The 21,711-nt window shown below is 37.4% G+C and overlaps 1 protein-coding gene and 1 pseudogene across 8 annotated transcripts in view; both read right to left on the bottom strand.

Moving 5' to 3' along the window:
• Positions 1 to 21,711, bottom strand: part of STK31 (serine/threonine kinase 31) — a 133,782-nt gene that overhangs the window by 103,960 nt on the left and 8,111 nt on the right. For all 8 annotated transcript variants that reach the window (XM_055347332.2, XM_031013448.3, XM_055347331.2 and 5 more), the window contains 2 exons: positions 6,362 to 6,436; positions 4,443 to 4,601 (listed from right to left, as the gene is read on the bottom strand). In XM_055347332.2, coding sequence (XP_055203307.1) covers positions 4,443 to 4,601; positions 6,362 to 6,436 — 234 coding nt within the window. The remainder of the gene's footprint in view (positions 1 to 4,442; positions 4,602 to 6,361; positions 6,437 to 21,711) is intronic.
• Positions 16,655 to 21,357, bottom strand: LOC101131697 (protein-L-isoaspartate O-methyltransferase domain-containing protein 1-like; annotated as a pseudogene).

The following is a 21,711-nucleotide window of genomic DNA, read 5'->3' as shown; positions in this document are numbered from 1 at the left end:
TGTATTTTGTAGTACAGATGGGGTTTCACCATGTTAGCCAGGATGGTCTCGATCTCCTGACCTCGTGATCCGCCCACCTCGGTCTCCCAAAGTGCTGGGATTACAGGCGTGAGCCACCGCACCCAGCTGACACATTTATTTTAACAACAGGTTGAGGATACCTGGGCCTAGAAGGATGCATTTGAAGGGGCAGAGAAGGAGACTCAAACTACATATGCTCAAGAATCACCAACTATCACTACCCAAAAAAAAAAAACAAAGAAAGAATTTTTTAGATGGGGTCTTGCTATGTTTGCTCAAGCTGGTCTTGAACTCCTGGGCCCAAGCAACCCTCCCACTTCAGCCTCCTAAGTAGCTGTGATTACAGGCACACACCCTGTGCCTAGCTGAAAAAATAATTTTTTAAATCCACAAAACACGAAAATACTTTAGGTTAACAAACACACAGGTTTTATAAATTTAAAGGCATAAAATTCCTATAAGAAAATACTTTAGGTTAACAAAAACACAGGTTTTATAAATTTTTCAAGGCATAAAATTCAGAAATACACACATTATATCAAGAGGTTTGAATTCACCAAGAATATCAATATAAATAACAAATACAGTCCAGAAGTTATCACCAATCAAATGGGATCAAGCAGGCAAAGCTAACAACCTCAAAATATAACTAACTGAAATATATGTTAGGATTTTAACCAATTAGATGTAGTTTTCCAGTTAACCTCTTTCACATAAAAACCCTTGGTTTCAACTCTTTATTATCAAAAGTCTATCTAAAATTCAAGAACAACTTCTGCCCCTAGGAAGTCTTTGAAAATTATTGCTGGTATATGTGGAATTATTAATATTTCAAGAAACCCTGTCTTTGGGAAATACGTGAATTCAAACGGAAATAACCTATTTTCTACAAAAGTTTCAATTACCTAAAGCTGAAAGTTCTAAAGGTCCATTACTCCTTGCATAGAATTTTTATGCGGAAATCTAATTTTAGATTTCTCTCTGAATTCAAATTCATTTTAGTTACAGTCACCAATCACAATTAGTATGAAGTGGTTCAAACAGATTCTCCCTGAATCATATATAATCATAAACACAGAACCCTGAACTTGAAATAAAATCTGAGTCTTCCTCAGTTCCAACTAACAAAAAGAATGACAGAGTATATGATACACGGGTGTTTTAATACTATACCAAAAATATGTATGTTTTCTCTTTATATATAATACATATAAACATTTAATTTTTATCATAAGAAATATATTTTCCACTAACCCTTATGAGCTGGAGATATATACCTGCACTTAAAAAATATATTTAGGCATTTAAAAGGTATAAAACTTAACTTTTTTCTTTTTTTTTCAGACAGGGTCTCACAGCCTTGACCCCTCAAGCTCAAGCAATCCTCCCACCTCAGCCTCCTGAGTAGCTGGGACTACAGGCATGCGCCACCATGCCCAGCTAATTTTTTTGTATTTTTTATACAGACAAGGTTTTGCCATGTTGCCCAAGCTGGTCTCAAACTCCTGGACTCAAGCCATCCACCCACTTCAGCCTCCAAAAATGCTGGGCTTACAGGCATGAGCCACCGCACTGGGCAAAACTTAACTTTTTAAAATAAATCTGGTCAATGGTTTAGAACATAAGGCTTTCAATCATTAAAAAAGATGAATGTCACTTTTTAGAAATATATTTCATTCTGTTTTCCAAACTGGTAAGCTTCATTCAGAAACAAGAAAGGATCACTTGCTTTCTACTTTATTCCTCTGAATTCTGCCTGTATATATTAGAAAACAAGCTAAAAGGCCTTTAAATTGTTAAACACAAATTCCAAGCTCTAGCTCTCATTCCCTTACTCTACATATAATTTTTAAAGTCAGGCATGTAGGAATAGTAACGTAATATTCTCTTGATCTTCAGCAAACTACCATTCTGAGTATCAATTCTGACTGTGCTGCAGCATAGCGTGAAAGTGTTAGTTAAAAAAATGTGAAGGAATTTCAGTGCCCAGGACACCTTCTGGAAAAGGGGAAGGAAGGAGGTATTTGTGTTGTTACTGAATCCCTACTGTTCATCTATTTATTCAAATGTTAGATAAACTAATGCTCATCTCACACCTACCTGGCAGGGAAATTAGGCACAGAAAAGTGTATACTTATCTCTACCAAACTCACTAAGCTTGTAGGGGAGGAAAAAATTACAACTTTATAGGCTTTATATACGGAGTGACTAAAACACCACAGAGGACCGGGTAAGTGGGTATTAGCAAAGACTTCATATAGAAGATTAGAGTTGAGCTTTGGGCTGAGAATTAATAACTAAACACGGACTTTCTAAGCAGAGCTATTCAAGAATAGCTCATTTTTTTCCAGAACACATTGTGTGCCAATTAGCTTAACTCTAATCAATGATCTTTTTACCGAACTAAGCATCCAAATACAAATGTTTAGCCAGGTGGCTCATGCCTGTAATCCCAGCACTTTGGAAGGCAGAGACAGGGGGATCTCTTGAAGTCAGGAGTTCAAGACCAGCCTGGCCAACATGGTGAAACCCCACCTCTACTAAAAATACAAAAATTAGCCATGCGTGGTGGCAGGTGCCTGTAATTCCAGCTATCAGGAGACTGAGGCAGGAGAATCGCTGGAACCCAAGAGGCGGAGGTTGCAGTGAGCCGAGATCATGCCATTGCACTCCAGCCTGGGCAACAGAGCAAGACTTCAACACCCAACCAAAAAAAAAAAAAAAAAATATATATATATATATATATATACACATATATATATATATACACATATATATATATATACACATATATATATACACACATATATATATAAATGTTTACATACAGTACCATATATAAAGAACCTTTGAAACATACAAAAACATTCTCAGCTGCGGTTTATTAATTCAGTTCTAAAATTAACTTTTTTAAATGTCTTTTTCCCCCTTGATTCATGTGTGTTTCAATCAACATAAATCTGTGCATTTTACCATGAAAAGAACAATAGACTTGAGTTCTAGGCCTAGCTCTTTCCTAATTAGCTTCACGACTTGAAGTCATTTAATTATTCTAGACTACAATTTCCCTATATGTAAAACAAAGTGAGAGCAGATAATATTCTAAGGTCCGTAAACAAGATTTTAGAGTTTTATGCATGCAAGAAATCCAAAATAAGCCTCCCCAACCTTGGTCAAAGCATTTATATTAAAGAAGAAAGTAACAAACTTTAGATTTTAAACCAGAAACTTGGGGTGTAATTTTATAATATCTATATTTCATGTTTATGAAAGCCTGAGTTTCATGTACAGAAATGTTTTTTATAAGTAACTACATAGCAGACAAAACTACACCCAACACACCTACAAGATTCTCAAAGAAAAATAGAGGCAATTTTAATTAATTTCTTTATAACGCTTACAATGATTAAACTGTTTTCCACATGAGCTACTTGAGCTGCTATTATAAATAAGAATTACAAACCTGATTACTTTCCAATGTAATATCTCTCACCAGCATTACCATTTACCAAAAGAATCATCTTTGTATAACAGATTTTAAAAGAGGTAGAATTCCTGTAAGACTACCCCTGAAATTATCGAACGTCTTCCAGAATTAGATTACCAACCCAAAATTCAACGGAAAGTAATATAAACTAGAATCCACATAAGCAAAACATCCACTGCCAATTATTATATCAAACAGTATGAGCCTCTGCCAAAATAATATAATCTGATTAATTATAACCCCATTAATTTCGAATTTGTGGTATTTATGGCCAGGACTAGGTAAAGATCACTTTTATTTAATAAATACTTTCCCAAAACAATTATAGAAATAACTGTATTCATTATTTTCTCCATCATATAAGAGACTATCCTTGGCTGGGCGCAGTGGCTCATGCTTGTAATCCCAGCACTTTGGGAGGCCAAGGTGGGCGGATCACCTGGGGTCAGGAGTTCGAGACCAGCCTGGCCAACATGGTAAAACCCCGACTCTACCAAAAATACAAAAATTAGCTGGACATGGTGGCACAGGCCTGTAATCCAGCTATTCGGGAGGCTGAGGCAGAAGAATTGCTTGAACCTGGGAGGCAGAGGTTGCAGTGAGCCGAGATCACGCTACTGCACTCCAGCCTGGGCAACAGAGTCAGACTCTGTCTCAAAAAAAAAAAAAAAAACAAAAAGAGACTATCCTTTTAAACATTTACATCAGAAGAAGCTATTTACATATATTATATATGTGTATGTCATTCTTATCTGTTCAATGTTTACCTAGCAAAGATGAGCATAAATATATAATTGCTTTCTAATTATAATTCCTATTTTTCACTAATTTATACAGACTTTTATATTAAAGTAAGATTTAACTACATCTACATTTTGTTTCAAGCACATAGTTTTACTTTCATTAGCAAAAATATTTAAAATATGTGACTTGCCTGATCAAACTGGGTAACTTCTTGATCAGAAGGAATGTGTAGTCCCCAAAGTTTATACTTCTTGGCAACACTAGAAAACTGCAGCTCCAAAGGAATTTCAACTATATCAGATCGATTTAGAATTTCAGTATTTCCATAGTCAATGTACCTCACCAGACACTGGAAAAAATAAGAGACAAATACAAATACTGACCCCAGATTAAATATTTCCAAAGAAACCACCAATTTGCTGCTCTCTGTTAATGACCTGTATATCAAAATAGCATTCTTATCTCAAAATGACAAAATACATTCAGAAATAGATTTCTAATAATATCTTCAAAATAAAAAAAAATCCACAGTGCATGAAATTACAGTGATTTCTTTACTTGTTACTAGTTAAATTCCAACAGTACCTTTTCTCATTAGGATGCTTTTTGTTTTTAGACAATTGATATTTTAAATAAACATCAGCCTATGAAGCTTACAGCCCTCTCCTGTTTCTCCTAACGTTAAAATCAATCAACATTCAATTCAATTTCAAGTTGGAAAGAATAAAATCTGAAAAGAAAGGCAAAGTTATCAAACTTCCTTTGACACAATTAAACTCACTCCAGGTAGACCATGTAAACTAATCAGATTCACCACCCTTACCTCCAGCTCTACATCTGTTTAAAAAGTAAAAAAGAAAAACAGTTATTACAAGGTCAAACATCACGCTGCCCTTTAATTTAAAAAATTAAAGCCAACTGAAAAACATATGTAAAATATCATCTCCAGTTGTCAAATTATGGGAGAAAGGTCAATTAGAAAGTTCCATTCCACTAAAATAAACCATTATCTATGACAGCAAAAAATGAAATTTTTTTAAACCAAGCTATTCAGAATATTAATCAAATTGTCACATCTTAGCATCTTATTACACCAAAGAAAATATTTCTGAAACATACATATTTTTAACTTTTTCTCTTTTATCCTGAACCACTTTCCCAGGTTCAGTAAAAACATACATATTATAATTTAAGTACAGAAAGCAGGTGTAGAAAAAACACCAAAGGAAATCTTACAGAGGTACTTTCACACAGCCTGCAATATGCAACTGTCACCAAACAGCTATTCAGAATTCTGTCTCCCTAAATCCTCTTAAAAATCCTCCACAAATTCACAATGTAAAAAAAAAAAAAAAAAAAAAAAAAAGCTTAACACAAAGAAAACTCACCACATTTAACCCAGGCATAAGAAAGTGGCAAGCCAATCATTATTATTAACAATATTCACATCAACTAAATAAAAGATATACCTAACTTCAGAAGAATCAATCAAAATGTTCTTCTCCTACTTATAAAGCTTAATAAAATGACCATTTAAAAGTTACTCAAGAACCAAATATAATTATTAAGATCTGAGGTAGGCTGGGCACAGTGGCTCACTCCTGTAATCCCAGCACTTTCGGAGGCTGAGGCGGACGGATCACCTGCGGTCAGAAGTTCGACCAGCCTGACAAACATGGTGAAACCCCGCCTCTTCTAAAAATACAAAAATTAGCCAATGTGTTGGTGGGCGCCTGTAATCCCAGCTACTTGGGAGGCTGAGACAGGAGAATAGCTTGAGGCAGAGGTTGCAGTGAGCCAAGATCGTACCACTGCACTCCAGCCTGGGCGACACAGAAAGACTCCATCTCAAAAAAAAAAAAAAAAAAGAACTGAGGTAAAAAGAACTAGTCACCAAAAATAACCTACATATTATATAATCTATTCTTGAATAATCTGAGGTGATTATAAAACAACACGTTTTTTAGCAATTAATTTCTTCTGTGTTTTAATCACTGAACCAGGTATCAGTACTATGAATAAGCAATGAAGGGCTAAATAAGCATCAAATTTTTGAACCACAATAAATATTTCTTAAAGCAAAAAAAAACTGAACACTTAATTTCCTGCCTTTTCAACGCTGATGATTTTCAGCACTTTGCATCTGTACCAACACTGATCTTCAGAAAATAATCCACCATAAATCTACAAAGAGAAAAGAAAGCAAAATTACTTGGCATTTAAAGCATGCTGAACAGATCAGAATAAAGGTTATCATTTAAGCTCTTCCTATATGTCAATAAGTACTTTATATATAACTCATTTAATTCTCACAATCCTATCAGGCAGGTACTTTGTTTATGCCACTATGTATCCAAAGACATAAACTAGTAAACTGCAGAACCAAGATTCAAACTTCTGACTTCAGAGTTCATTATGCTATTCTGCATCTCCAAAATGAGGAGGGAGGGGTACAAAAAGCAAAAAAAAAAATTTTTAAGGCACAAGCATCAAATACTTAAAATCACACTATTATAATATCTGAGGCGATAATTGGTACAATTCTTTTTAACATAAACATGGCAAGTACATGCCACGTAAGCCTAACTCTCAACTATAGTGGAATTCATATTTCCTACCAAGCAAGAAAGATTTCATACTTTTTACTTTACGTATAAGGACATTAGTCCTATTAAGTAGATAAAACTAAATTAGATAATATCTTTAATACTGTACTTTATTTTATATCTCAATTGAATGATGTTTAATAAAAGAATAAAGAGAAAATTTACATACTTTCAATCATTTTCTTTTCTTTTTTTTTTTTGAGACAGGGTCTCATTCTGTCGCCAGGCCTGGAGTGCAGTGGAGCAGTCATGGCTCTCTGCTGACTCAACCTCTCCAAGCTCAAGTGATCCTCCCACCTCAGTCCCCAGGGTAGCTGGGAACATGGGCACGCACCACCACGCCTGGGCTAAGTTTTGTTTTTGTTTTTCTTTTTTTTTTTTTTGTAGAAGCAAGGTCTCACCATGTTGCCCAGGCTGGCTTTCATTTTCTCGAACTTCAAAGTAGCCTTAGCACTACTGGCACTTGGGACTGGATGAGTCTGTGTTGAGTGGCAGAGTGGGGCTGTCCTCTGTCCTGTGCATTGTAAGATATTTACCAACATCCCTTCTGGCCTCTAGACACTAGATGCCAGTAGCACCACTTCCAGTTGTGACAAGCAAAAACGTCTCCAAACACTGTCAAATGTCTCCTGAAGGTGTCTATGATTTAGATGGATATCATTTGGATATCATCCACCAAATCTCACGTTAAAATCTGATTCCCAGTGTTGGAGGGGGGCCTGGTAGGAGGTGATTGGATAGTAGAGGCAGATCCCTAAAAATGGCTTGGTGCCATTCTCGTGGAAGTGAATGAGTTTTCACTCATAGTTCCTAAGAGAACTGGTTGTTGAAAAGAGCCTGGCACCTCTTCCTCCCTTTGCTTCCTCTCTCACCATGTAATCTACAGACACTGGCTCCTCTTCACCTTCTAATATTTGTGGAAGCACCCTGAGTCCCTTGTTAGAGTTGTATAAAAAGCAAAAAGACTTTTTTTTAGAAGACACAGGCATCAAACACTTAAAATCATACTATTTTAATGTCTGAAGACATAATTGGTATAATTTTTTTAAAACATAAACATGCGAAGTACATGACACTTAAGTCTAACTCTCAACTATACTATGTTGGAGCTATGCTTTTTGTACAGCCTACAGAACCATGAGCCAAATAAACCTCTTTTCTTTATAAATTACCCAGTCTCAGGTATTTCTTTACAGTAACAAAAATGAAGTAAGCCATGATTGGATTGGGAAGGATACAAAAATCACTGCAGGCTGATAACTACTTTTTTTGAGATAAGGTTTTACTCTGTTGTCCAGGCTGGAGTGCAGTAGCATGATCATAGCTCACTGTAGCCTCAAACTTCTGGGCTCACACAATCCTCCCACTTCAGCCTCCCAAATATCTGGGGCTACAGGCACACATACCATACCTAGCTTTTTTTTTTTTTTTTTTTGGTAGAAACAGGGTCTCACTATGTTGCCCAAGACTGGTTTTGAACTCCTGGCCTCAACCAATCCTCCTGCCTCGGCCTCCCAAAGTGCTGGGATTACGGGCATGAGCCCCCATGCCTGGCCTTAACAGCTTTAAATCATACATTCTCAACTGGGGCAATATCCCTAAGGGGAATAAAAGTGGTCCTTATGGAGAGTTGGAAATCTTAAATACTACAATGGTCTGTAGCCCTCCAAAGTTCAACCCTACTGATAACATAGTTATTATATACTGTATATCTGTAGTATTAAAATATCTGAAGGGGAGAAGGGCCATTAGGCCATTAGGGAGAAAACAGATCTAAAAATGCTCCTTAGGAGGGAATAATGAGAAAAATGGCTGAAGAATACTGCTTTAAGTTATGGATTATAAAATTAATTTCAATGTATCACTCTGAACTAGGACAAATCCACAGATTTATTTTATGAAACCTAAACACCAAACCTATTCATCAAAACAATAAAGTACACATAAATTCAGACAAACAAATAAATAAATAACAATTCAAAAGCTACAAAGGATAAGTGTATTCAATTCATAATTAACTCCGGTTTCTTCAGCTAACATTCAACAACTAAAGGGCAAGAGAAAGCAGTAATAGTATAGTACTCTCTCTCAACCGTGGTAAGAAAATAGGGGTAAGTAGCAAAAATAGCTGACAATCAACAGTCCTAACCAATTTCAATCCCTGCAAAAGACTGCACCATCTTTAATTAAGGCTTTGTAATAACATCACAATATGATTAATAATTTGGTATAAGGTAAGCGACAGATATGCAATGGTTTATTGCAAACCAGGTGAGGCAGGGCTGGGAACACTTGTGTCCAAGAATAGAGCTGGTACTGTAATGCCTAACCTTGTTTTTACTCTAACACGCTACTTTAAATTTTGTCCTGTTTGTCTCTTTAATCACCTAGCCTTGCTTCTCAAGTAAGACTCTCTCTAGCTGGGAAAGCCGGACAAACTCCAATTGACCCCTTAATTTACAAGACACTAAGGGCTCCTTACCCAACATCCTTCCGCAAGGAGTTGACCTGTGTAAGCAGATCCTCAGCATTTCAAAGGAGCCCAATTAACTGATAAGGTACCGGCACAAACAATGTATGAAGTTCCCAGGATTTTTTTCAAAGAGATAACAACATAAAGCCTTGAGTTCCTGTCCGGCATAGCATTTATATCTAATTATAATGAAGGATTTAGAGCCCTGCACCTGGTACCTTGCTTTTTGTAACCATTTGTCTTTTAAATTGTTTATCTCTCTGTAACCATTTGCTTCTTTTGATTCTTGCATGTTTTCACTTCTGTAGAATTATTGCATTTGAGTTCCCCTCCCCTTCCTAAACCAAGGTATGAAAGTTAATCAAGCCCCTTCCTCCAGGCCGAGAGAATTTTGAGCATTAGCCGTCTCTTTGGCCGCCAGCTTAAATAAAGGACTCTTAATTCGTCTCAGAGTGTGGCGTTTCTCTAACTCGCCTAGGTATAACAGTACTCAACAAAGTGAAGAATCTGAAGTTCGCGGCTCTGTTAGTGTAATACAACCACGAAAACATGTAAATCTATCCCAGATAGACTTATCTATTCTCATGACATAGTGAAAACTATATATTCACTCTCATTGTGCCTGGGCCCAATCTTCTCCTCCCACAACTCCACTATTCATAGCCTATGACCCTCCTACATGGTGGCAGAGGGAGAGAACCATTTAGATCACTAAGGAAAACTGACAAAGTATAATCCATTTATGAACAATCAGAAGTAGCTGATTAATCACTTAATTACTGACACTTGTTTAAATTTTTGATAAGGTAATTAATTTTATATTCAATAGAAGAAAAGGAGTATGTCTTAATTTATAACAATATTAAACACAGTCATAGGTCAGGCACAGTGGCTCACACCTGTAATCCCCCCATAAAAAAAATTTTAAAAATTGAGGAATGAGTTGGCTCCAATGATGGGTCTCAGATGGGCTAATTTTTATAGACATAGTCTCTGAAAGAAATCTGTCAAGGAATCATATACAGACACTTATCTGCATGCTCATTCTCCATTAATATAGAAAGGAGAACTGGCATTAGATTATTTCAGCAAATAAAAGTAAAATCAAGATTTATAAAGAAAAGAGGAGAGAGAGGTTCCAAGATGGCCGAATAGGAACAGCTCCAGTCTGAAGCTCCCAGTGTGAGCGACGCAGAAGACGGGTGATTTCTGCATTTCCAACTGAGGTACCGGGTTCATCTCACTGGGGCTTGTCAGACAGTGGGTGCAGCCCACGGAGCAGGGCGGGTATCGCCTCACCCAGGAAGTGCAAGGGGTCAGAGAATTCCCTTTCCTAGCAAAGGGAAGCCATGACAGATGGTACCAGGAAATTCGGGACACTCTCACCCTAATACTGCACTTTTCCAATAGCCTTAGCCAACAGCACACGAGGAGATTATATCCCACGCCTGGCTCCGAGGGTCCCATGCCCACGGAGCCTTGCTCACTGCTAGCACAGCAGTCTCAGATGAACCGCAAGGCGGCGAGGCTGGGGGAGGGGCGTCCGCCACTGCTGAGGCTTGAGTAGGTAAACAAAGCCGCCGGGAAGCTTGAACTGGGTGGGGCCCACCACAGCTCAAGGAGGCCTGCCCGCCTCTGTAGACTCCACCTCTGGAGGCAGGGCATAGCTGAACAAAAGGCAGCAGAAACTTCTGCAGACTTAAACGTCCCTGTCTGACAGCTTTGAAGAGAGTAGTGGTTCTCCCAGCACAGACTTTGAGATCTGAGAACAAACAGACTGTTTCCTCAAGTGGGTCCCTGACCCCCGAGTAGCCTAACTGGGAGGCACCCCCCAGTAGGGGCAGACTGACACCTCATACAGCCGGGTGCCCCTCTGAGACGAAGCTTCCAGAAGAACGATCAGGCAGGAACATCTGCCGTTCTGCAATATTTGCTGTTCTGCAGCCTCCGCTGGTGATACCCAGGCAAACAGGGTCTGGAGTGGACCTCCAGCAAACTCCAACAGACCTGCAGCTGAGGACGTGAAGGTCCTGACTGTTAGAAGGAAAACTAACAAACAGAAAGGACATCCACACCAAAACCCCATCTGTACGTCACCATCATCAAAGACAAAAAGTAGATAAAACCACAAAGATGGGGAGAGATCAAAGCAGAAAAGCTGAAAATTCTAAAAATCAGAGCACCTCTTCTCCTCCAAAAGAACGCAGCTCCTCGCCAGCAACGGAACAAAGCTGGATGGAGAATGACTTTGATGAGTTGAGAGAAGAAGGCTTCAGACAATTGGTAATAACAAACTTCTCCAAGCTAAAGGAGGATGTTCAAACCCACTGCAAAGAAGCTAAAAACCTTGAAAAAAACTAGACAAATGGCTAACTAGAATAAACAGTGTAGAGAAGTCCTTAATGACCTGATGGAGCTGAGAACCATGGCACGAGAACTACGTGACGCATACACAAGCTTCAGTAGCTGATTTGATCAAGTGGAAGAAAGGGTATCACTGATTGAAGATCAAATGAATGAAATGAAGCAAGAAGAGAAGTTTAGAGAGAAAAGAGTAAAAAGAAACAAACAAAGCCTCCAGAAATATGGGACTATGTGAAAAGACCAAATCTATGTGTGACTGGTGTACCTCAAAGTGACAGGGTGAATAGAACCAAGTTGGAAAACATTCTTCAAGATATTATCCAGGAGAAATTCCCCAACCTAGCAAAGCAGGCCAACATTCAAATTCAGGAAATACACAGAATGCCACAAAGATACTCCTCGAGAGGAGCAACTCCAAGACACATAATTGTCAGATTCACCAAAGTTGAAATGAAGGAAAAAATGTTAACGGCAGCCACAGAGAAAGGTTGGGTTACCCACAAAGGGAAGACCATCAGACTAACAGCAGATCTCTCGGCAGAAACTCCACAAGCCAGAAGGGAGTGGGGGCCAATATTCAACATTCTTAAAGAAAAGAATTTTCAACCCAGAATTTCATATCCAGCCAAACTAAGCTTCATAAGTCAAGGAGAAATAAAATCCTTTACAGACAAACAAATGCTGAGAGATTCTGTCACCACCAGGCCTGCCTTACAAGAGCTCCTGAAGCAAGCACTAAACATGGAAAGGAACAATCGGTACCAACCACTGCAAAAACATGACAAATTGTAAAGACCACTAATACTAGGAAGAAACTGCATCAACTAACGAGCAAAATAACCAGCTAACATCATAATGACAGGATCAAATTCACACATAACAATATTCACCTTAAATGTAAATGGGCTAAATGCTCCAATACAATTAAAAGACACAGACTGGTAAACTGGATAAAGAGTCAAGACCCGGCTGGGCGCAGTGGCTCACGCCTGTAATCCCAACACTTTGGGAGGTCGAGGCAGGCAGATCACGAGGTCAGGAGATCGAGACCTTGCTGGCTAACACGGAGAAACTCTGTCTCTACTAAAAATACAAAAAATTAGCTGGGCGTGTTAGCAGGCACCTGTAGTCCCAGTTACTAGGGAGGCTGAGGCAGGAGAATGGCGTGAAAGTGGGAGGCTGAACTTGCAGTGAGCTGAGATCACACCACTGCACTCTAGCCTGGGCAACAGAGCGAGACTCCATCTCAAAAAAATAAATAAATAAAAACACTCAAGACCCATCAGTGTGCTGTATTCAGGAGACCCATCTCACGTGCAGAGACACACACAGGCTCAAAATAAAGTGATGGAGCAAGATCTACCAAGCACATGGAAAACAAAAAAAAAGGCAGGGGTTGCAATCCTAGTCTCTGATAAAACAGAATTTAAAGCAACAAAGATCAAAAGAGACAAAGAAGGCCATTACATACTGGTAAAGGGATCAATTCAATAAGAAGAGCTAACTATCCTAAATATATACGCACCCAATACAGGAACACCCAGATTCATAAAGCAAGTCCTTAGAGACCTACAAAGAGACTTGGACTCCCACACAATAATAATGGGAGACTTTAACACCCCACTGTCAACATTAGACAGATCAATGAGACAGAAAGTTAACAAGGATATACAGGAATTGAACTCAGCTCTGCACCAAGCGGACCTAATAAACATCCACAGAACTCTCCACCTCAAATCAACAGAATATACATTATTCTCAGCACCACATCACACTTATTCCAAAATTAACCACATAGCTGGAAGTAAAGCACTCCTCAGCAAATGTAAAAGAACAGAAATTATAACAAACTGTCTCTCAAACACATTCAAAACCTAGCAGAAAGCAAGAAATAACTAAGATCAGAGCAGAACTGAAGGAAATAGAGACACAAAAAACTCTTCATAAAATCAATGAATCCAGGAGCTGGTTTTTCGAAAAGATCAACAAAATTGATAGACTGCTAGCAAGACTAATAAAGAAGAAAAGAGAGAAGAATCAAATAGATGCAATAAAAAATGATAAAGGGGATATCACCACCGATCGCACAGAAATACAAACTACCATCAGAGAATACTATAAAAACCTCTACGCAAATAAACTAGAAAATCTAGAAGAAATGGATAAATTCCTGGACACATACACCCTCCCAAGACTAAACCAGGAAGAAGCTGAATCCCTGAATAGACCAATAACAGGTTCTGAAATTGAGACAATAACAGCCTACCAACTAAAAAAAAGTCCAGGACTAGACGGATTCACAGCCAAATTCTACCAGAAATAGAAAGAGAAGCTGGTACCATTCTTTCTGAAACAATTCCAAACAACAGAAAAAGAGGAAATCGTCCCTAATTTATTTTAGGAAACCAACATCATCCTGATACCAAAGCCTGGCAGAGACACAACAAAAAAAGAGAATTTTAGACCAATATCCCTGATGAACAACCATGCAAAAATCCTCAATAAAATACTGGCAAACCGAATCCAGCAGCACGTCAAAAAGCTTATCCACCACGATCATGTTGGCTTCATCCCCCAAGATGCAAGGCTGGTTCAACATACCCATATCAATAAACATAGTCCATCATATAAACAGAACCAAAGACAAAAACCACATGATTATCTCGATAGATGCAGAAAAGGCCTTTAACAAAATTCAACAGCCCTTTATGCTAAAAACTCTCAATAAACTAGGTACTGAAGGAACGTATCTCAAAATAATAAGAGCTTCTGTGACAAACCCACAGCCAATATCATACTGAATGGGCAAAAACTGGAAGCATTCCCTTTGACTCTTAAAGTCAATGATAAAGTCACAACTGTAAAATGAATGCATTTAAAAAATAAAAGATACATTTCATGACAAAAAGTATGCAATGATCATGAAAATCTACTGTACACTTTGCCAAGGCCAAAGAATGAAAGACAATATGAAAAAGCCAATCTTCAAATATATCCTCAACAAAAACCCCCTCCTAAATAGTAAAATTATCGTTTAAGAATATTTGTCTTTACACATCTAAACAGAAGCTCTAACCAAAAAAAAAAGTGGGGGAAAGGGCAGATGATAACTCTCCACAAGTTTTCCAGATATAAACATGTGGTCACCAGGAATTCAAGATTAAACTTCTAAAGCAACATTTAACTCAAAATAAAGTGAACATTTCTGACAGGTGACAACAGTAGTATGAAACTGATTTTTCCTTTCCTAAGTAGAAATGAGATGGGGCATTTCAGTAATCATCTAAGAATAACTGTAGAAATACTCCCAATTCTACCACCCCACCCACTGGTATAAAACAGATACCTTCCATGAAAGTATCTTTCACATTACTGAAATATCCTCACTTACTTGGGACAATTTCATGCTTAGATGAGTATAAACACTTGTTTTTAGGTGTGTGGAATTATTGGAGCTGAGATTTTTGAAACAATATCTGAATCTTAGCAGAGATATAAAAATCCTTTCACTATACATTGACTGGGCTTCCTTAACCAAATCTGAGCAACTACTGTAATAACAGTGCTGGTGGTAGTCCATGATACTCTCAAATTTTTTCCCTTTAAGAAATGTATAATCCATGTAATACTAGTAAATATGTTACATTGTACACCTTCTTAACAAAGAATGTCTGTTTTCGGGCCTTACTAGGAAAACAAACAGACAAACAATGGCAGTTACTGCCTGTTTTTATCACTGATAAGCTACAATAAAGCTCAAATGATGGATGGTTTACGTGTGTGATATTAAGTACAAAATGAAAGCCGTTATAATTTTACCAAAAGAAACACGAAAAATATGGGAAGAAGTGAAGTGAACATGGCATGGGTCCCAAAGATTACTATATGTTTCAGAACAGGATTTTGAAAACAAACAATTTCTGTGAATATTTCTTATACTAGAAAGATCCAAAGCAAATCTAGGCAAGCTTAGCCCTACCTTGTCAAAGATAAATACTCAGGTAAGTTGGAAGTTCCGTTTGCTAAAGTGCATCTGCTGATCATATCTACCCTGCTACTTAGAGACAGCCAGGAAGGTGGCCATCACTCATGCTCATTCACTCTTTCTGTGTTTTATCAAGAGTCACACGTAACAATTTTTTTTTCAAACCAAATGCTTTATACAGTGAACTACAGGAAAAACAATTCTAAATACACTTTTAAAATGCTAGAGAGTTAAGATAACCTCATTAAAGAAAAAAATACTGAAAATGTAAAGGGTCCATACAAAATAACAGCTGTATTAAGTGTATACTTTCTATTTTAATAATTCACTTGGCTGTGCTCTTAAAATGAGAGAAGCAGATATTTTACCCATGTCTTCTGGCAAGAGATTCAAAAGCAGAAGTAGCAGGACTGTAAAATTTCATAAAATTTGTGGGATTTTTTTAAAGCTAAATTATTCAATATCTTGTACTGTTTTGCACCCATATATTACCCCGGAATATACGTACAGCATCCCAGCAACAGTGACTGCAACAAAAGTAAGGTAAATAGGTCTACAAAGCATTTGATTTCCTTATTAGAGAAAGTTTTTGTAGAGGAAATGCAAACAACTGCAATTCAGATCACATTATATAAGCTTGACAATTATTTAAACCTTATATAAAATTAAATCTAACCCTTACCACTACGAATCTGTGAGGAATCAGAAAAGGATTTATAGTACAGAAGTCTTGATTACTGTTTCATTCCACTTTGAAATCACTCTGAGCTAAAACAGCATTCTTCCAAGATTTAAATAGATTTTATAAAAGGGATTCTTTTACATTATTATTGTTACTGACAGAAACAAGTTTTGCTTTTTTCCACTATAATTCGCTCTGATGAAAGAAATAATTCTCTCTCTTAACTCCTAACAAACGCTACATTTTCAAGACTAAGGGAATTACTGGTGGCATTCTTTCTCCTTGATCTAAACTATTCGTCTCTAAAATATGTCAAGTAAGCTTTTAAAGATTCAGGGAGGGGCAGCGTTGTGATTTTTTTCTCAGTAAATTTTGAGGTGGCTCCTCTGGCTTCATTGCTTCACTGTGATCTTTTTCTTCCTCTTCTTTGTTATCTTCTTCCATTTTTTCATCCTCCTCTCTGTCTAGAGGCTGAGGAATAAGCTGATTACCCACAAATATGTACATGTTAGTTCTCTGTTTAACTCTCTTTTTTTTTCCTTTTGGGTGGAGCCCTTTGCGGAATCCCCTTGGCCTGCATCTCATCATTTATGAAATTTCTAAGTGTGCGTCGAATGTAAATACAAGCCAAGCCCTGTGGATTCCTGACAGCACAGGGAGGGAGTCCCACAGAATCTGGTTTACCATTATCATTCTTACTTGGTTGCACAAGTGGAGCAAATGACACAACAAGGATATTTTTCCTTTCCCAAGTGTTTTGTCCAGTTCTGTGTTAACTGATCCTCTACAGGCATGACTAACATGTCTCCAACTTTTAGTAATATTTTCATGTAGTTTTCATGGTCTTTCTGGACTCCAGCTCCACGGTAAATTCGGTCATGCTGATGACTGTCAGATGCTATCTGGAGGCAATTACTGACGACAAATGCAGGTTCACAGAACTCAAATCTTAGGAGTGGTTTTCTTTATAGGTGCATGTTGGAATATCTTCATCTTGAGATGGACAGATGATTTTGCTTACAGTGGGGGCTTGCCAACTTGCACATATAATTTTTTTGATAAGCGGCTAGGAGATCAGGGTGACCTAGCCTTGCCCTGTAACTTCCCTCTTAGATGGATAGTCTAGGTCTAGGAGCTGATTACTAAACCTATCACTATTTTTGATGAAGCTCTCCAGTTTTTCCTTGGCATATTCCACCGCATCTGAATGAGGCCAAATCCCATGGTTTACTCCAAAAGGATCTGTGGTGCAGCGGTTGGTCCGGCCCACTGCAGCGGTGAGCAGACTAGGTGCTGGGAGTTGGTGGGGTCTGCGGCAGCTGGACGCTGCCACCACCACAACAGCACAGCCACCGCCACCGCCGAGGAGAGCGAATTGGTGGGGCAGGGACCTATGTGTATGATTTTATATATGTTTTTTTGAGATGAGGTCTCTGTTGCCCAGGCTGGAGTGCAGTGGTGTGATCATGGCTCACTGCAGCCTCAACCTATTGGGCTCAAGTGATCTTCCCACCTCAGCCTTCCAAGTAGCTGGGACTAAAGTCGTGTGCCACCATGCCCAGCTAATTTTTAAAGTTTTTGTAGAGATGGGGGCATCACTATGTTGACCAGGCTGGTCTTGAACTCCTGGGCTCAATCAGTTTTCCCACCTTAGCCTCCCAAAGTGCTGAGATTCATGGTGTGAATCACTATGCCGAACCTGTACGTATTCTTGACACGAGTCCTTTGTCTTTTATATGTATTGCTAGTTTCTTTTAGTCTGTGGCCTACCTACTCATTTTCTTGGTATTATTTGAAATTTATTAATTTTTTTCTTTTTGGTATGTGCATTCTGCTTCCCATTTAAGACCACTATACTTACCCCAAGATCATAGATATATTTGTGTGTGTGTGTGTGTGTGTGTGTTTCTCTGGAAGTTTTTACCTTTTGCATTTAGGACTGGGGTGACCGCCAGTAAATTTTTTGATTATAATATGAGGTAGAGATAAACTTCAGTATTTTTCCATTGTCAAGCTTATATAATGTGATCTGAATTGCAGTTGTTTGCATTTCCTCTACAAAAACTTTCTCTAATAAGGAAATCAAATGCTTTGTAGACCTATTTACCTTACTTTTGTTGCAGTCACTGTTGCTGGGATGCTGTACGTATATTCCGGGGTAATATATGGGTGCAAAACAGTACAAGATATTGAATAATTTAGCTTTAAAAAAATCCCACAAATTTTATGAAATTTTACAGTCCTGCTACTTCTGCTTTTGAATCTCTTGCCAGAAGACATGGGTAAAATATCTGCTTCTCTCATTTTAAGAGCACAGCCAAGTGAATTATTAAAATAGAAAGTATACACTTAATACAGCTGTTATTTTGTATGGACCCTTTACATTTTCAGTATTTTTTTCTTTAATGAGGTTATCTTAACTCTCTAGCATTTTAAAAGTGTATTTAGAATTGTTTTTCCTGTAGTTCACTGTATAAAGCATTTGGTTTGAAAAAAAAATTGTTACGTGTGACTCTTGATAAAACACAGAAAGAGTGAATGAGCATGAGTGATGGCCACCTTCCTGGCTGTCTCTAAGTAGCAGGGTAGATATGATCAGCAGATGCACTTTAGCAAACGGAACTTCCAACTTACCTGAGTATTTATCTTTGACAAGGTAGGGCTAAGCTTGCCTAGATTTGCTTTGGATCTTTCTAGTATAAGAAATATTCACAGAAATTGTTTGTTTTCAAAATCCTGTTCTGAAACATATAGTAATCTTTGGGACCCATGCCATGTTCACTTCACTTCTTCCCATATTTTTCGTGTTTCTTTTGGTAAAATTATAACGGCTTTCATTTTGTACTTAATATCACACACGTAAACCATCCATCATTTGAGCTTTATTGTAGCTTATCAGTGATAAAAACAGGCAGTAACTGCCATTGTTTGTCTGTTTGTTTTCCTAGTAAGGCCCGAAAACAGACATTCTTTGTTAAGAAGGTGTACAATGTAACATATTTACTAGTATTACATGGATTATACATTTCTTAAAGGGAAAAAATTTGAGAGTATCATGGACTACCACCAGCACTGTTATTACAGTAGTTGCTCAGATTTGGTTAAGGAAGCCCAGTCAATGTATAGTGAAAGGATTTTTATATCTCTGCTAAGATTCAGATATTGTTTCAAAAATCTCAGCTCCAATAATTCCACACACCTAAAAACAAGTGTTTATACTCATCTAAGCATGAAATTGTCCCAAGTAAGTGAGGATATTTCAGTAATGTGAAAGATACTTTCATGGAAGGTATCTGTTTTATACCAGTGGGTGGGGTGGTAGAATTGGGAGTATTTCTACAGTTATTCTTAGATGATTACTGAAATGCCCCATCTCATTTCTACTTAGGAAAGGAAAAATCAGTTTCATACTACTGTTGTCACCTGTCAGAAATGTTCACTTTATTTTGAGTTAAATGTTGCTTTAGAAGTTTAATCTTGAATTCCTGGTGACCACATGTTTATATCTGGAAAACTTGTGGAGAGTTATCATCTGCCCTTTCCCCCACTTTTTTTTTTGGTTAGAGCTTCTGTTTAGATGTGTAAAGACAAATATTCTTAAACGATAATTTTACTATTTAGGAGGGGGTTTTTGTTGAGGATATATTTGAAGATTGGCTTTTTCATACTGTCTTTCATTCTTTGGCCTTGGCAAAGTGTACAGTAGATTTTCATGATCATTGCATACTTTTTGTCATTGAAATATATCTTTTATTTTTTAAATGCATTCATTTTACAGTTGTGACTTTATCATCGACTTTAAGAGGTAGAAATAAAAATGAAAATTAAAGTGAAAAAAACATACGGAATGCCTACAGATCAATCAAGACAAATAACCTAATTTAAAAATGGGGAAAAGATGTGAATAGGTACTTCACAAGACCCCTTCCAAAGGGCTAATAAAAATATTAAAACACAACCTTAGTACACTAGCAAAGCAGGGGGCTGGTGAGGACATCGAGGAACTATAACTCTCATATATTGCTGATAAGAATGTAAATTGGTTCAACACTTTTGCAAAGCTGTTTGGCAGTATCTACTTTGGCAGAAACATGCCTACCCTGCAATTTAGCAATTCTACTCTAGATATACGTGCAAAAGAAATGAGTCAATACATCCAGCAGAAGACTTATATAAGGATTTCACGGCAGTTTCATTCAGAGTAGTTAAAAACTGCAAAAAATCCAAATGCCCATCAAAGGAGAACAGATCAATAAATTGTGTTATATTTATACAATGAATGTTAAATAGCTTAAAAAAGAACAGACTACCAATACACTAATACACACAACAATATAAATGAATCTCAGAAATTATGTTGAACAAAAGAAGCCAGATACATACAATAAACTACATACTCCATGATTTAAGAACAGACATATGAATCTATGGTGATAGTATCAGAATGAGGGTTATACCTCTGATGGAGAAACGACTGACTAAGAATTGACTGAGAAGGGGCCCGAAGGAATTTTCTGAAATGATGGAACCATATGTTGATCTGGATGGTGGTTACATGGATACATACACACGTAAAAACTCACCAAGCTATATACTTAGGATCTTAAGAGATATATACCTTACTGTATACAAGTTATAACTCAGTAAAAAAGAAAAAAGCCAAATTGCTCTGCATAAAGATGCATCTTACAAATTTTTTGTGAATCAAAGTCAAATGCAAGGAATCTAGTTTGTTCACCACTGCATACTTAATGCTTAATACAGTGCCACGTACATGGCAGACAGTACATACATTTTCTTCACTTCTGTTTTTTTGGCTAGAATAGTGTAGCTTTTAATTCTACTGTTCCTATTTTTAACTGTAGTAAACTATACATAACATAAAATTGACTATCTTGACCACTGTTAAGTATACAGTTCAGTGGCATTAAGTACATTCATACTGTTCTGCAACCTTCGCCACCATTCATCATCCATCTCCATAGCTCTTTTCATGTTGTAAAACTGAAACTCTACACCCATTAATCAATAACTCCTCATCCTCAATCTTCCCCCAGTCCCTGATAACCATCACTCACTTTTTCTGTCTCTATGATTTTGACTACTCTAAGTACTTCATACAAGTAGAACCATAACAGTATTTATCCTCTTGTGACTGGCTTATTTAGCTAATGTCCTGAAGATTCATCCATGTTGTAGCTTATGTCAAATTTCAAGACTGAGTAATATTCAGTCCATAAGTATTTTTGAATTAATAAATTTACCATAACAGTAGTTTATACAAATTCCAAAAATCAGCCTCTTCTTTTCAAATATACCAGGAACTCCAAAAACTAAATATCTAAGACA

Source organism: Gorilla gorilla, chromosome 6, assembly GCF_029281585.2.
Source record: "Gorilla gorilla gorilla isolate KB3781 chromosome 6, NHGRI_mGorGor1-v2.1_pri, whole genome shotgun sequence".
Taxonomy (NCBI): domain Eukaryota; kingdom Metazoa; phylum Chordata; class Mammalia; order Primates; family Hominidae; genus Gorilla; species Gorilla gorilla.
This window is presented reverse-complemented; position numbering and strand designations above follow the sequence as displayed.